General features: G+C 35.3%; 1 protein-coding gene across 7 annotated transcripts in view; it reads right to left on the bottom strand.

Moving 5' to 3' along the window:
* Positions 1 to 15122, bottom strand: part of MIPOL1 (mirror-image polydactyly 1) — a 178657-nt gene that overhangs the window by 115279 nt on the left and 48256 nt on the right. For all 7 annotated transcript variants that reach the window (XM_021401825.1, XM_021401828.1, XM_021401824.1 and 4 more), the window contains 2 exons: positions 4354 to 4483; positions 18 to 51 (listed from right to left, as the gene is read on the bottom strand). In XM_021401825.1, the coding sequence (XP_021257500.1) occupies positions 18 to 51; positions 4354 to 4483 (164 nt within the window). The remainder of the gene's footprint in view (positions 1 to 17; positions 52 to 4353; positions 4484 to 15122) is intronic.

The following is a 15122-nucleotide window of genomic DNA, read 5'->3' as shown; positions in this document are numbered from 1 at the left end:
CTCAGAGAATGGCTTACCATGTCATTTTCTTCAGGGTTAATATTTTCTAGCCTAGAAAAAAGGGACACAGAAAGCCTGATCAGTAGCGTTTCCTTAGTGCAGCAAAATGAGTTCGCTTTTTAAATCTTTAGAACCTCAAGTAATTTCATTCTACTAGTCTTTAGAGTCAACCATGACACTGAACATATTAAAGTGCCACCTGCTCGACTCCATCTTTCAATAATGCTCCATATCTTCAGCACTGACTTCAGACTGTTAAGTTATTAATGTTTACTGCTATATATGACTACAAGGATCAATTGTTCATATGTGCTTAGATGAAGAAAGTTCCCCAGTGATAGAAATGACTGGTGCTCTTATTTTATTTATTTCTGGACTTACAACTTTTACCCAACGTTGTATTTTTGTTGTTTTTAGTGCACCATAAATGAAACAGGACAGGACTTTTGTAAAGACTGTTTGTTTTGTGGGTTTTTTTTTTTCCACTTTTATGTAATTATTTTCCCACCTCTCTTCCAAAAGGAGGAAATGGACTAGCTGAAATTTCCTTGAAAATACTTTGCTTTTGTATTTTGCACAAAATAGCAAGTTAAGACAACTCCCTGCAAGGTCCTTATTTAAGCACATAATAAGCTGCTTCTGCTTTCCCCCATTTCATTTCACAGGACATATTTTAATCTGTCAAATATAAAAACAATACAAAGAATTTAGTTATATGCAGCTGAACACTGACTATGCAAAAGCAGTGAGTGATAGCACAAAGATCTAACAAATGGGATACTATGTATTTTACTTTTCTTCACCTTAATTATATCAACAGCATATAATTTACAACATTTGTATGTGTTTTAAAATGGAGGAGACCTCTATTCTGGAAAAATAAGTATATTACAATTACACCACTTATTTAATGGCAACTTTTACAAAAAATATATCTGTCACTTGTACACTATTTAAAAAGACAGATATAGTAGCCACTAAACATCTGCTATACAGCAATACAGCTATACACTTTTCAGTGCTGTGACAGATGCTACTCCAAGTCCAAGACTTTAGCTAGCAAACATCATAGAGCACTTCACTGAACATTAGCATCTTTTACCTTAAAGAATTAGTTTTACACACAATGCACAGTAAATCAGCCATACAAAAATTGTTTACATCAAAAAGAAAGAGTTCAGAATGTACTACTGTGTGCAGTAGCTAGTTTATATGGAGTTTAAAAGCAATAATTACTCCAACACCTACAGGCAGAATCAGAACTAAACAACAACAACAAAAAAGAATTAAAAGCTAACCTTTGCTGGGTTAGAGATATATTCATAAAGTAACACAGATCATAAAATCAGAACTGGCTCCTCGAGTTGGCTTTTTGTAGAGTTCCTACTTTTGGTTTTATATTGCTGCAAGTTCCACTTCATGAGAGACTTAAAAATGGGTCTTAAGCTAGTTTGTATTCAAGATGACAGGAACAGTATTTGCCAAAGTAAATTGGCAGGACTGACCTGGCTTCTCTAGAGGACTTCTATCCTGCTAAAAAGTATGGGTCAACAAATCACCCAGCCAACCATCAGGCTTGGTAAGCAGGACACCTTAGACTGGAAACGGGGGGTGGGAAAAAGAACATGAACTTCTACCACAGCTGTAGCTTTTCAGCATACTGCTGTCACAGAGGATGCATCCTCCTAAGGTGACAGTATTTTTTAAAAAGCAGCATCCAGAACTGAGTATTTGCCTTGGGGTCTCTTGATTTTAAACATCAATAATCAAGGGTTCCTTCTCCCCCCATTTCTGCACACATTACAGTAACACGTACCCTAGGGCTAACAGAACTGAAAGAATTTCAGTTGCTACAGTTAAATAATTACAATAGAATTGCTATAGCACGTAATTTAAAGCGAGCATTAAAGCATTTGATAAGGGCTGGCAGCCTGTTCAGTATTGCCCTCTTGTTAAAATCTCTGGTTGGAACAAGTCCAAAGCAGATGGAGGGAGTGACTTGTGCTCTAAAATTTGATACTTGTGGCACAAGTAGCCTAAAAACGTTACAAAAAATACTCTATGGGCTTCACCTCTCAGTCAGAAAGCTTGGTATTTTAAACAGCTGCATCAGGAAGAACGTATGAAGGGTGGTTGTTGGAAAAAATACAACATTTTTTGAAAGAAACCACCCAAATTAAACAAAATAAACTAAGTTTCTCATGGCTCATCCCATCATCACTGCTCCAACTGAAAGATTAGTGGCAAGGTGAACGCTCCCCAAAATTTCCATTCAGCCACAGTATTAAACTATTTAGAATGAAGAGGCTGAGCAAAGTAATTTCCTTGTGTGGTTAACTACAAAGGAAGCTTGTAAGAATGACACTTATTGAATGTAAATAGTGAGGCAACATTTACTGGTAAATGAGGGGCGAACTCTCAGAATCACTCTACTTTTGTGAATACTGCAGAGAGCATCTGAGCCTTAAGCACTTCAGTTCAACTCTTTTCAGCACAACCCTGGCTTTCTCCTCTCATTGCAACGTACTGCAAATCCAGGTAGAAGTAAAGTATGTCTTGTCACCTCAGGTAAGCATTACCAAAGTTAGTAAAGGTGCTTAATGTGCTGAAAAGCTGGCGTGCCTGAGCCAGGCTGGTGGTCCAGCAAGAATCTTGGCTCCACTCAACTGTTTCCTACTTCCAAGGTGTACAGCTGCATGAATAAGCATCCTGTAAGCTTAGTGCATGTGGACTTCTTGATTCCGTAATCCCCAAAGGCTTCAAAGAAAAAGAAAGCAACCTCCTCCCCCACCACCCCAAACCAACAACCACAACAAGTAATGTTTCTCCTTATTATATTATTGCTCTTTTTGGAAGAAACATCACATTATTGAGAAGGTGCTGTTACAGAGCTGGCTGACAAGGGACAAGGAAGGGTTGTGGTCAGCTTGCCAATAGTCAGGTTGTGGTTGCAGTCAGCATGGACTGAGGTAGTACTATGTGTAAATTGGTGGAACAGGGCAAGGAACCTTTATGTATATTGTCTGATATAGTTTACAACGTTCCTATTAGAACTGCAGTTTGACTTGACTGGGTAAAAAGATCAGGAAAGAGGCAAATATTAAGAAAGTTGATGCAGAGAACACGATTACTACTGTATGTTATTCAGTATACTAATTGTTCTCCCTCAATCCTCCTTTCTTGTTTGCCCTTCCTATCTTGCATATCTTTGCCTTTCACATTTCCATCTAGCTACTACTATTTTAATTTTGCTCTGCAGTCTTCTTCAGCTTATGGAAGAAATGATAAAGAAGTGGAATTAAAAGACAGACAAGGAAAGTGGTAAGAAAAAGTAGATAAGCAATAGAAGTGTAATTACAGAATTGTAATGCAAAAAAGGAGAATGAAAATTTGAAATGGAAAATGAGCAAAACAGATTCCACAGGGAATTTTGAGATTGGAGGTCATTTTAGCCTACATTGAACATAGAGCAAGTATTGTGGTGGAAGGATCTCAGGGAACAAATATTCACAAGGATACATGTAGATAAGTCCATGTACATGAAGTTCTACAAACATTTATGCATATTTTCCATGAGAGGTACTAACTTGCTCTCGGTTACTCATTTTCTTATTTATGTTTTTCCATTTCTGTTGGCAAGGAAATTTCTCAGCCAGTCTAGAATGTGGAGGGTACTGGACAGTAACCAAGATGATTGGAGGAGGGTTACACGAAGAAGCAAGCTGTAGCTTCAAGGCTACCTATGTCCCAAAGTCAGAAAAGAAGCTGTTCGTTATCTTCCTCTCCTGACTTGAAAGTTTTCATTATCAATAGATTGACTATTTGTGTTGAGTTAGTATGGTATACACAAATTTCTAGAAAGTATTAAGTACACATTTAATCTGTTAAAACTGCTCCTACACTAAAGATATGGAGGAAAACATATTTTTACTAAATCATCCACTTAATTAGTAAAAGTTTTGCTGTAGGAAACGTCTCTTGGGCTTAAGGTTTGATTGATTTCCTATACATTGCAACTTCTGACTGACATTCTTGTACTTCATGTCAAAAGATCCTTGTAAAATGTCACATTCCTCTTTTTATCTCTGAATAAATCAATACCAAAGCTCTTGATTATATTTTTAATTTTTGTGATCAAAATTTTTCACCTTGCACTTAGTATCTAGAGAAAAAAATGGTCTCATAAGATGGCTAAAAAATTAACCAGCAGCACAGTAATACTAGCAGTAGCCTGGTATTTTGTCATAGAGAAGATTATGCTAAGATTTTCTGTGTAACTGCTGTCAAACTATTTATGACCATCACAGATCCATACAACAATCTTTTTTCACAGGGCAGGAAGTACAGACTTACTCTTTGAGTGAGTCTTCTAAACGCTGGACTCGTAGAAATGCTTCATCTCTCTCTTCGTTGGCTAACCTAAGCCTTGCCATGACAGCCTTGTCACGTTCCCGTTGAGCAGAATAAACTTCTTCCACCAGAGCTGCAAAAGTAACCAGTATGTTTAAAGAACAGTTTGCCAGGGAAATACGCCATTATGTACACTTACATGGGCCATTGTCAGCATCTCCAGAATTCAACATTTTTCCATCAACCTCAGATTACTCTGGTCTACGTTACTCTTCAGATGCAACACTAAATAGCTATAGACTGCTGAAATGAATACTTTCAAGAATGAAATAAAGCTATGGGTTTTCAAATTCACCCTTAAAACAGGGCAAGGAATTGATTTGCTTTGCATTCTGAATACTTGCTTCATGGAAAAGTAATTTTTAAATCTCTACCAGTAGGTTTCTTCTACAGTACATAGAGTTAAGAGTAAATGACCCATTGAAAGTACTTCTATCATCACACTGCTTCATATCGCAATGACACACTGACATTAATACTAAAAATTTTAATATTTTCACAGCATGTCTATCTCTGGTATCACAAAAATGGCACAGCTGGCATGTCTCCTTCCCTGCCAAGCCTTCGCTTTATTTGTAATATACTGTTATATTATCTGTTACTGCATACATGGACCTTGGAGCATTAGGTACCAATAAACTAAGATTTACTGTCTATCCTTGGGAGCAAACTAACACCTTCCAGTCATTCCTCATCCCGAGCTTATGCTTTCTTCCTGCCTCTCCCCTGTCAATACGTCTAACACCATCCCTGGCACACTGCCAGAATCCTTACCCCCACCCTGCCTCCACTAAAATCTTTATTCATACTTTCATCATTTCCCTCTGCAATACTGAAAATCTCCTCACAGCCATTATAAAACCCTGCAGCCTGAATGTCTAGGGACTTTTAGGATGCCAAAGAAAAAAGGCTGCTGTCACTCCCAGACAGAGGACTATATCCTCCCTGATTGTCACAAGCACCTCCAGCAAAAACTACAAGTGAGGTCTGCAGATCCCAGAATTCTCAGTGCTCCTCTTCTAGTGTGTCGAGCTTCTGTTTAGCCACAGTCTCCTAACACCATACTAGAGTCCCTTTAGAATTTTGGCAATGTTTACTACTCTTCTTAAGACTCCACTGTATTAAGCCACTGCTGCTGGACCTCCTGTCAGAAGGAGTTCCTGTCAGAACTCTCAGCTCCACTCTGAACCACTGCTGAAACCATTATGTGAAGACTGCAGAGAAAACCTTCCTCTTCATGTAGAGCTTTTATGCCTCCATTCTTACCTCAATCATCATTAACTTTGTTGCCTTTATAATTACTTTTCTGTACTCTTACTTTGCCTTTGTACATTATTGTACAAAACCTTCATAGTGGAATATAAAACACTTTATAGCTCTTCACTAAATGGAAGTATAAGAAACAGGAGTTTTTGGTAGCAGCTATATCACTGGCACAAAATACTTACATGTTATCAGTACTAAGGAAAAAAAAACAAAACAAGTGAATATAAAAAGCTCAAATAACCAGTGAAGTAAAATGGCTGAGAAGATGAACTGAAAAAGAATGCTAGGAGACAAATTAGGAAGATGTTCAAGGCAAGAGAGAAGTGTGTTAACAGAGGAGTAAAGAAGTGCTTCTGCATCTACATCTCAGTCAAAAGGGGAAAAGATTGCGCAGCAACAGCAGACTGGACAAAAGAAGGTAAAGTAAGGCTAAATGTTACTTCTCGGGGTGCAGTCCCATCTCTCACAAAAATCCACAGAGGTTTAATAAGTTGCATCCTCACCCCTCCAGCCCTGTACACCCCAAAAGAAATCAGCATCAACAGCCTGAATCTTGATATGTACATAAAATTTATGAAACACTGATCTAATTCTCTCCCATTTGAGTATTTTCTTCTTCCACATGAACAGTGTTATTTTTTAGAAGATTTATTTGCCATTCACAAGAAGAAAGCTTTTCTTGATGTGGAATGAAAAAACTTAGGCATGAATAAATAAAGCAGCTCCTAAACTGCATGCACCCAGTTTGGTAGTCAGGAACAAATCTATAGCACTTTGCAGGAGTCCAATGCCTGTAAAGGTAGGTGGCTCAGCAAGAAGAGGAACAAACTGCATGAGGCAGACTATGCATTTCAGATCATCAGACTTCTGCTTAGCTTGCTGAGATCTGTGCAATTTTCAGCATGAAAATAATTGCTGGAGTGAGTACAAAGCTGTCTAAAATAACTGCAGATCTGGCACTTATTCTGGGGTTAATTAATTATGTTTCTTCTGTTGTTCTTTTTGGGGGGATTTTTTATTATTTTATTTATTTATTTTAAGCATATCCCTTCTTCTATCACGCCTTATTCCTCTCTTATGTCAGCATGGAAAACTCTCATTTGCTGACTGCTAAAATGGATCTTGAGCATGTGAGTATACTTAGCAGGACTGTGTTTTGGCATATCTAATTCCCTCTCTGAGGAATAATAACCAGTGGTAATAATGACTATGCAGGCTTTTAAAAGCTGTATTATTGCTTATTCATCTTGAAACCAACGACATGTATATACAGCAGTGTGAAGTAGCAGTATATATAGCAGTATTTTATGTATAGTGGTATGAAAACATTCACAGAAATTTTTCAAGTGACGTAAGCATTCTGCTTATCTCAAATCTCACCATCCCTGATAACAACCAAGAGGTGGGTTGCCTTGAACAGTGAACTCTTCTCCCACCCAAAGGTTCATCATTACAAAATACTGTCTTTTAGCTCTTGGCTATGGAAAAGTGACTTAATTTTCACAAGTTTTTTGCTGGTTTTTTTTTTAAGATACTTAGCGTAGTCATTTTAATACCATGTAACAATACTGACATTGACGACAAGAAATAACAAAAAAATACTTAGAAATAGTTAAGTCTTCATCAAACTCATTTCACCAGCCACAGCTTCTGCCGAGTTTAGGTTAGACATTTTTGTTATCCGATGTCTGCACATTTCTTACTGTACTTAACATTTAAAACATTAAAAAAATTCCTCTTAAAAAATATTGTATGGAATATTGTAATAGCTACATAATTTCAAGTCATCATAAGTATGCTGTTGTTCAGCAATGTTCAACACTCAGACTGAACTAATGGATTAGTCACAAGTCAAAGTTGGTTTTGATTCCTGAAATCTGATTTAGCAGAGATGGACTTCCATGCAGACTGCTATGCTTTCTACTGCAACTTAAATACTACCTGAAAACAAAGAGAAACAGTATCAGAACATTAACCCTTGGTTAAAGAATTATGTGGACTACTTGGAAAATTGGGCAAAGAGCATAAGCATGGGATAAGGAACGCTTCTGTGCATCTCCAATCAAGGATTCAGCATCACATTAGTCTTTGTGACTTTGAGGAAACTGTGCAGTGCTGCACTTTCCTCATGGATGCAACTCATCCAAATCATGAGCTTCACAAGATTCTTCAAATAAGCCTTAAAATGCATACACCTCCGGGTTTCAGTGTAGCAATAGAAGAAAACATTCAGTGAAATATTTCAGAAAGCATGTGACATGTAAGGTCACATAATGAAAAGTCTATGAGAGAGACATAAAAATCCTCCATAATAAAAACAGAAAAAAAAAAAAACAACAAAACACCGATATTATTATCCAAAATCTTCTTAAAAATGCCAAGCAAAAAGGAATTGAAAGTAACAAGGCAGGTTCCAAAGTCCCATTCAGGGTATGTTATATCCAGCAAACCACTAGCCCCATACTGGCATACTGACTTAGGGCCTGATCCAGCTACTTAGTCACCCACTGCTCTGGTCGGCACCATGAGGTTTTTCTTGGATAGCTTCCAATGGCACACCAACCAACCCTATCCTGTTTATCTTGAGGCCTGACCAACAAGAAATGCAAATTCTTATAGTACTCATGCTTCAAGCATGAAAATGACATACAAAATAAAGTATGAATGGGGCAAATATTAAGTTAAAATGAATTGTGTCATTTTCAAATTCATATACAGATGATAATCAAGAGTTAAAATGTTCAATTCCCATAGCGTTAAATTAAGAAAAAAGATTATTTTCCAATGCTTCTAAAATATACAAGTATTACAGTACTATTTAGTTGAATAAACTTTATTTGCTTTGGAATAATTTAATAACATCTTTCTCCTAGTAACTAAAATCCATGCATACTCTAAAAGAGCTCTTTATTTTAAAAGAATCATTATGCTAAACTCATCAATTCTAAAACATTTTTAGTTTTTAGTAAAGAAAACAATTGTAAACAGAGAGCTTTTGTAAGGTAGATAGCTATTACAAAGTTCACTTAGAAAATCAATATAGCATTTTAGCTGGAATTTGCTCATTAAACACCCACAGCTCTAATGCAAATTATGATGGAATGAATAAAGCAAATACATATGCTTCTTTCTTTTTATTAAATGTAAAATCTACTGTTAATTGCATCTGGTATGTCATATAAACTTTTCTCCTTAACTATTAAATGGAAGCTTTTACAAAAGTCATTAGAGATTCTCTTTCTTTGACTTGTATAAATTTCAATATTTGTTCAGTAAAGGTTCACAGCAGTTAAATTACATTAACAAATATTATTAGCTACTATGTAAGCCAACTAAGTAAAATACTTATATTGAAGGTAAAACAAATCAATGGGTGTTTACAATAATATTTGGATATGTCCATTTTTAAACAAGCTTATCAAATATCATGTAATTCTTAGTCAAATGAGAGAGACTCAAAGTAGATATTTTCTTCCCAAATACTCAAATTTGTTTAGTAAGCTAATTGTTTTCTAATATGGGCAAAAGTAAATATGAAGAAGATGAACCATACGGAGTATGAGTTTATTGAGTCAAAGCAGTGTACATATTTTCTTAGTTGAACCTGATTCTTTGGCAAACCTGTCTTCTACACTTTTTAAGCTACCTTTAAAATATAGCAGTAGTGAGAAGGCATGTTGGAAATTATTCTAGTTTAAACAGTTGTTCACAATTTTCTAAATAACAAATCTCTGGGGGAAGAGAAGGAAGCTCAGTTCCCAGAAAAAAAAAACTGCTGATTTCCTAGAGGTCATCTATATAAATAATAAACATTAAAAAAAGAAAAGAAATAGGAAAGGCAAGAAAAAAAAATTGTTAGGATTTAAAATATCCACATCAGTAGAAATCACTTAAGAGTACCCATAAATAAATTTAAAAGCAAGAATACAGGCAAGACATTATGAGAAAAAGAGCATTACCCACACAATTGTTAGGATTTAAAATATCCACATCAGTAGAAATCGCTTAAGAGTACCCATAAATAAATTTAAAAGCAAGAATACAGGCAAGACATTATGAGAAGAGAGCATTACCCACACCACCAACTCAGAAGATTCATTAAATAATACAATAATATAACAGTTGACTTGAAAAGTAATTAAAACTTACAGAAATAATGATATTTTGGACTTTGCAAAGTATTCAACATCAACTGATGTTCTGCGATAATTATTTTTGCTTTGGATTACATGAAAACAAAGTGATCCATGAAATACTACAATTAAAACCCTGCTAAGCACTGTTCTAACACTAGTTTTAGTGATCAGCTGCTTTCAAGAAAAATACACGGTGAGCAAGTTTTTCTGTTAATAATAATATATATAATATCAAAATTCTGCACTTTAAGATTTAGCATTCATGGTCAGTGATTGCTGAAAAACAAGTGACTTAGGATTTTCTTTAGCAAAGATTCTGGCACAATCTAGGTAATTGACCTGGTTACTCCCACCATTACAGAAACATGCACAAGACATCTTAAATATTCAAGAATTTCTGGAAATAATTATCAGTAATTATACCAAACTCCTTGTTGTATGATCCAAATTCTGTCTCATACAGGCATATATCTCCTGGGAGATGGGAGTGAAGGTTGAATTCACAAGGAAAATGAAGCAAAAGTATATTTTGCTTTCTACCATTTGAGGATGTATATTATTCTAAAGAAAAAGAAGAAATGTGAAACAACTTGCTTGGCCAAATAATACTTTGAATTCAAGATTTCTGTAGTAAGCTGCTTGTTTATCCTGCTCTGTTGTTTCCATAAAAGAATTTTAAGTTGAAATTTATTAGGCAGAGACTTTTAAATGAAGCTTTTTAGGGATTTTTGTTGTTGTGCTTTCACTTCGGATTTCTGAAGAGTAGCAAGATGATGCGAGGAATTAGGGAAGTAAACTAGGGCAAAATGGAGTGCAATAAATATCTGCCTTTTCCTTTTTATCAGCCGTCCCATTTCTATCCTACATTACCTGGTCCCTGTCTATCTAATCACAGAAGGACCTGGAAATGTCCTTGCCATTGCTAGATGGGCCAATATTATTACATTTTATTTAACCATATAGATATACGCTCGATCATCTTATAAAAATACAAGTTATGCATTTGCTATTCAGTCAACTTAGAAATTAAAATCCTCTGAGACTTTTTTTCTACTAGGTTTAATGACTGTGCTCACAATTCTTAAATAAGAAGTCATTCTTATCAGAGGCAAATAAACTGAAAAACAGATTTACTGCATTGCTATGAAAGCCTTTAAAATGTGTCACTAATTGGTCTGTGCATACATGTTGCAAAATGCAGATAATCCCCAGAAACGTTCAAAGCCTAAGGCCCTGATGCTGTTCGCATTCAGGTTAATGGCAAACTACCACGAGCTCTGGGGCTGACTGTTGACTTAAAAATAGTGCTGAAATGTTCTATTATGAAACCGACAACTTAAGTTGCTAGCTGTTGTTTTTTTGAAAACCACCATTCATTTACCTTCAGTTATAACCTTTAACTGAAAAAATAAAAGCAAAATAGTGATAAGATGATCATAGGAAAACTGCGTAAGAGTTTTCACTGGTCTATACCCGGAATTACAGACTACAAGTCGTTTACACCTAAATGTGACTTTATAGATAAAGCAATCTGAACAAACACTGATAGAACACACTGACTTCTTTATTGCTTTGTGTTTGTTGTATGTATTTAGTGCACAGCATTCATTTGCTCCTACATTTCCAATGATATAAACACAGCGTTCTTAATAAAAGGCTAAAGTTGCTTAGTGGCAGCTCTGTATAGAGTTTTCTTTGTGTACTCAGATCCTAGTTCAATTAAAAAAAAAATAAAGTGGGTAAAGAATGGGAGAGAGTATTATACACAGACCCCAAGGCAGTTCTTGTGAAAGGCAATCCTTGTACAATACTTAAGCTTCTGCTTCTAGTACACTAAACACAGCTGACTTCAAAACTCAAACAATAATGCTGTTAAACTTTTTTTCCAGTGAATAATTGCTGATGTCTGAATATTTACTTCAGGGGGAAAAAGACATAAATATTGCACTGAAGTTTGCAAGTTTTGATTTGAAAGGTTAAATAAGAGTTTCTGTAATGTCTCGAGAAATAGAATATTTGCAAAACTTTCTATTTATGAATAAACCCCAATTCTTTATGTTCATCTAGCACCATACGGGAGTAACAGAGAAGGGGCCAGACTAATCACGCAAATTGCAGAACATACTGCCTTGCTTTTTACAAAAAAAACTTTACCCCATAAATAGCTTAATAGTTTATATTTTTAACCTATTCACTTAATTTATATTGCCAAAGAGCTGCAATGCTACTTTTTTTTTTTTCTGACAGTTGATGATTATGACAATTCAAATGTAAAATTAAATTGTTTCAAATTAAGATCTCAAAAATTAAGATACTGTCACTCACAACACTCCTACCTTGTAGTTGAGTTTTTCTTTTTTTTTCTGTCCTTTAGATAAATAGACCTTCCAATATAGAGCATTCAAACTGTACAGCTAGTTTCAAAATTCTGTTATACATACGTAAATATTTTGAAAAAATATTCAAGAAGTAACTTTACATAAGGAGGCATGAATAGAACAAAACAAAGCTCAAAATCATAGAAATACTTATAGAAAGGAATTATGCACTAAAAATGAGTTAGGGTAGTGCATGCATTACCTACTTAAACTGTAAAACGTTATTCATTTTTAGGTTTATAAACAGAAGAGTTGGGGAACTATTGAGTTCTTTTGCCTAAAGCCCAATATTGGCCTTATTTCAGTTTAATTGGAAGAGGATCTTGAATTCATCTTCTCCATGAGCTACCAGGAACCTGGATTTCTGTTTGTACCAAAGGTTAATAAGAAATGTGTCTGCAAAAGTCAAACAGCATTAAATACCAAAAACTGATTATTATTCTGCAGGAGTTGTTCTTCCACTCATAATCTCTCCATGCTCCAGCCTTCCACGGCTAATCTTTAATGGATGACATGCAAGAAAGAAAAATAACATCTAAAAAGGGACTCTAAACTGAGCTTTGAAGAAATGGAAAATGCTTCTGTGCTGGAAGTTATTGCCACCCAAAGTTTATTACTAGCAAGATTACTTACTTCCTCTTACTTTATGGGATACTATATCAAACATGAAGATAATAGTCATTTGGATATTTGTTTTCATTTTTACTATTAAAACTATTACTATTGCATATTCATTCAGTAAATATTTTTCAAGTTAATTCAGGAAATACTAAATAACATCCATGAACATTCCCACAACAGGCTCAAGAATTCCAAAATACCACAAATGTTAATTCCCCTTCTTTTTGTACAAACTAATATCTTCCTGCTGAGTTGACTCTGATTAAGAACAGTATTAGATCTTGGTAACATTGCTATCAGATATTGCTAAAAAGGCAAGCAAATAAATAAACAAACAAAATAGCTCATTACAAAAAGACTCGGGAGAAAATATTTCTGACCCCATTTTCCTTCAAAATTATTCTTAGTCCCAGTATACAGGAGCATGATAGCAACATAAAAAAAACAAGAGAGCCAAGGCTCTGCTGTCAACTATAGTCTATCTTCTTGAGGAGAGGTATGGAGGAAGTAGCTGTCAGAAGTTCAGGGCTTAGATAGCTTTCCAAGTCTACAGATGCTACCATTGCGCTCGACAACTGTCACACACAACCAGCTCTTTCCTCTAAAAATTTCTGTATATGCCCTGTATAATTCTTGTTAGGCAAAAATGAAGTCATTCATTATATCTGTTCAAAGTGAGATCTATTCTCCCTGCTGGCTGTTTTGAAGCCTTTGTAACACCTCCATCCTTAACTTTCAGTCTGTCCTCAGAATATGTGTGCTCCTCCTCCCATTCCCCTCCCACAGAGGGCACTCATTCCCTTTTCTGTTCAGCAGACAAAAGTTTTGCAGTCCCATATTTTACTATTTCCTTTTCTGTTCTTCATGACCACTTCACATTTGGTGTTGCCTTTTTTCCTTTACATTATCCTAGTCCCAATTCCTTTATGAAGCGCTCTTCCCTTGATTTTTGCAGTGTTGCCTCCTTCTCTCTTTTTCTACTTTTCAAGATAGGTAGGGAAACTAATTGTACCTTCTGACAATATTTCGTATGAGAGGAAATCTAAGAGGTCAGTGAAAAAACAGTAGTAACCTGTGGCAAATTTGACCACAAGAAATAACAGCCTGTAATGGTCAAGAGTCTGCAATCAGAACTGTGAATTCCATCATGAACTGTAAATTCCAGCCTAGTAAAATCTTAAAAAATCTTCTGAAAATAAGCCATTTATTGCACATGATAAACATTCTCTTCCACCATGTCCCTCTTCCGCATTTATTATTTACTTTTTCTTTTTTATTCTCTCACAAACCATTTCACAAATTCGCACTTCTCCTCTTTACATTTTTCTCCGAACAAAGAAAAATCAGAAAATGACAAGCTTTGGGTTATTTGCTTCTGAAGACCACTGCGGTAAAAGTTTAAGACGGCCTTTGTCTTCAGCTTTTCTGTTTTTGCCAAAGGGCTCATTTAAGTAAAACCCATCAATTAGAGAGTTCCATTTAAAAATAGAATTGTAATATTCCTCAAAGTAGATAACATTTTATGGTGTACCTTTCTGATGTTTTTTACAATATAATTTTGTGGAGTCATTTTCTTATCATAAAGTCAGTACAAAGTAATAATAAAAATGCAAACACCCATATTTACAAGCTTCACTCTACCATGTGTTATACACTGCGGTAATTAAACATTAACTAGTAACATGAAATCACAGCAGCTTGTGTTCTCCTTTCCACAAAGGATTTAAAACAAGGGAGAAAAGTTTTTCCTGAAACACACTGAGTATTAGGTTCTGCTTGTCCATTAGAATTCTCCACAAGGCTTTTACAACAAACACATAAACCTCCACAAAGACACATTCAGACCTCCATAAATTCAATTTAGTTCACATCATTCCAGATTTCAAAACATTTATTCAAACTTAGGAAGAGTCTTAGAACAGTAAACTGGGAAGCAAAAATGATAGACATTAACAAGGCTACTACTAATACTATTTTTTTTTTCCCCAAACAGCTTAAGTACTAAGGAGACTCTTAGCCTCTCTTGGGGCATTTAAAGAATTTTATACTTCCTGAACCAGTAAAAGGAGCAAAAAGGGTATCTTTTTAAAAGACAATCCTTATTACTCATTGCAGCTCTCATTAAAATTTGGCTTACTCTTCTTTTTTTAATTGTGATAACTGTGATAATTATTCTATCAATGCACCTGCCATACTATTTTAGAGGGAACATCATGCTTAGGACATAATTAGAAAGTTTACACTGTAATACAGGAGAAAACAATTTACTAACAAATATTTCAATTGTTTCCATAACAGGGAAACTAAATAG

This window comes from Numida meleagris, chromosome 6 (genome assembly GCF_002078875.1).
Source record: "Numida meleagris isolate 19003 breed g44 Domestic line chromosome 6, NumMel1.0, whole genome shotgun sequence".
Lineage (NCBI taxonomy): Eukaryota > Metazoa > Chordata > Aves > Galliformes > Numididae > Numida > Numida meleagris.
The sequence above is the reverse complement of the archived record's forward strand: the minus strand, read 5'-3'. Positions and strand labels throughout refer to the sequence as shown.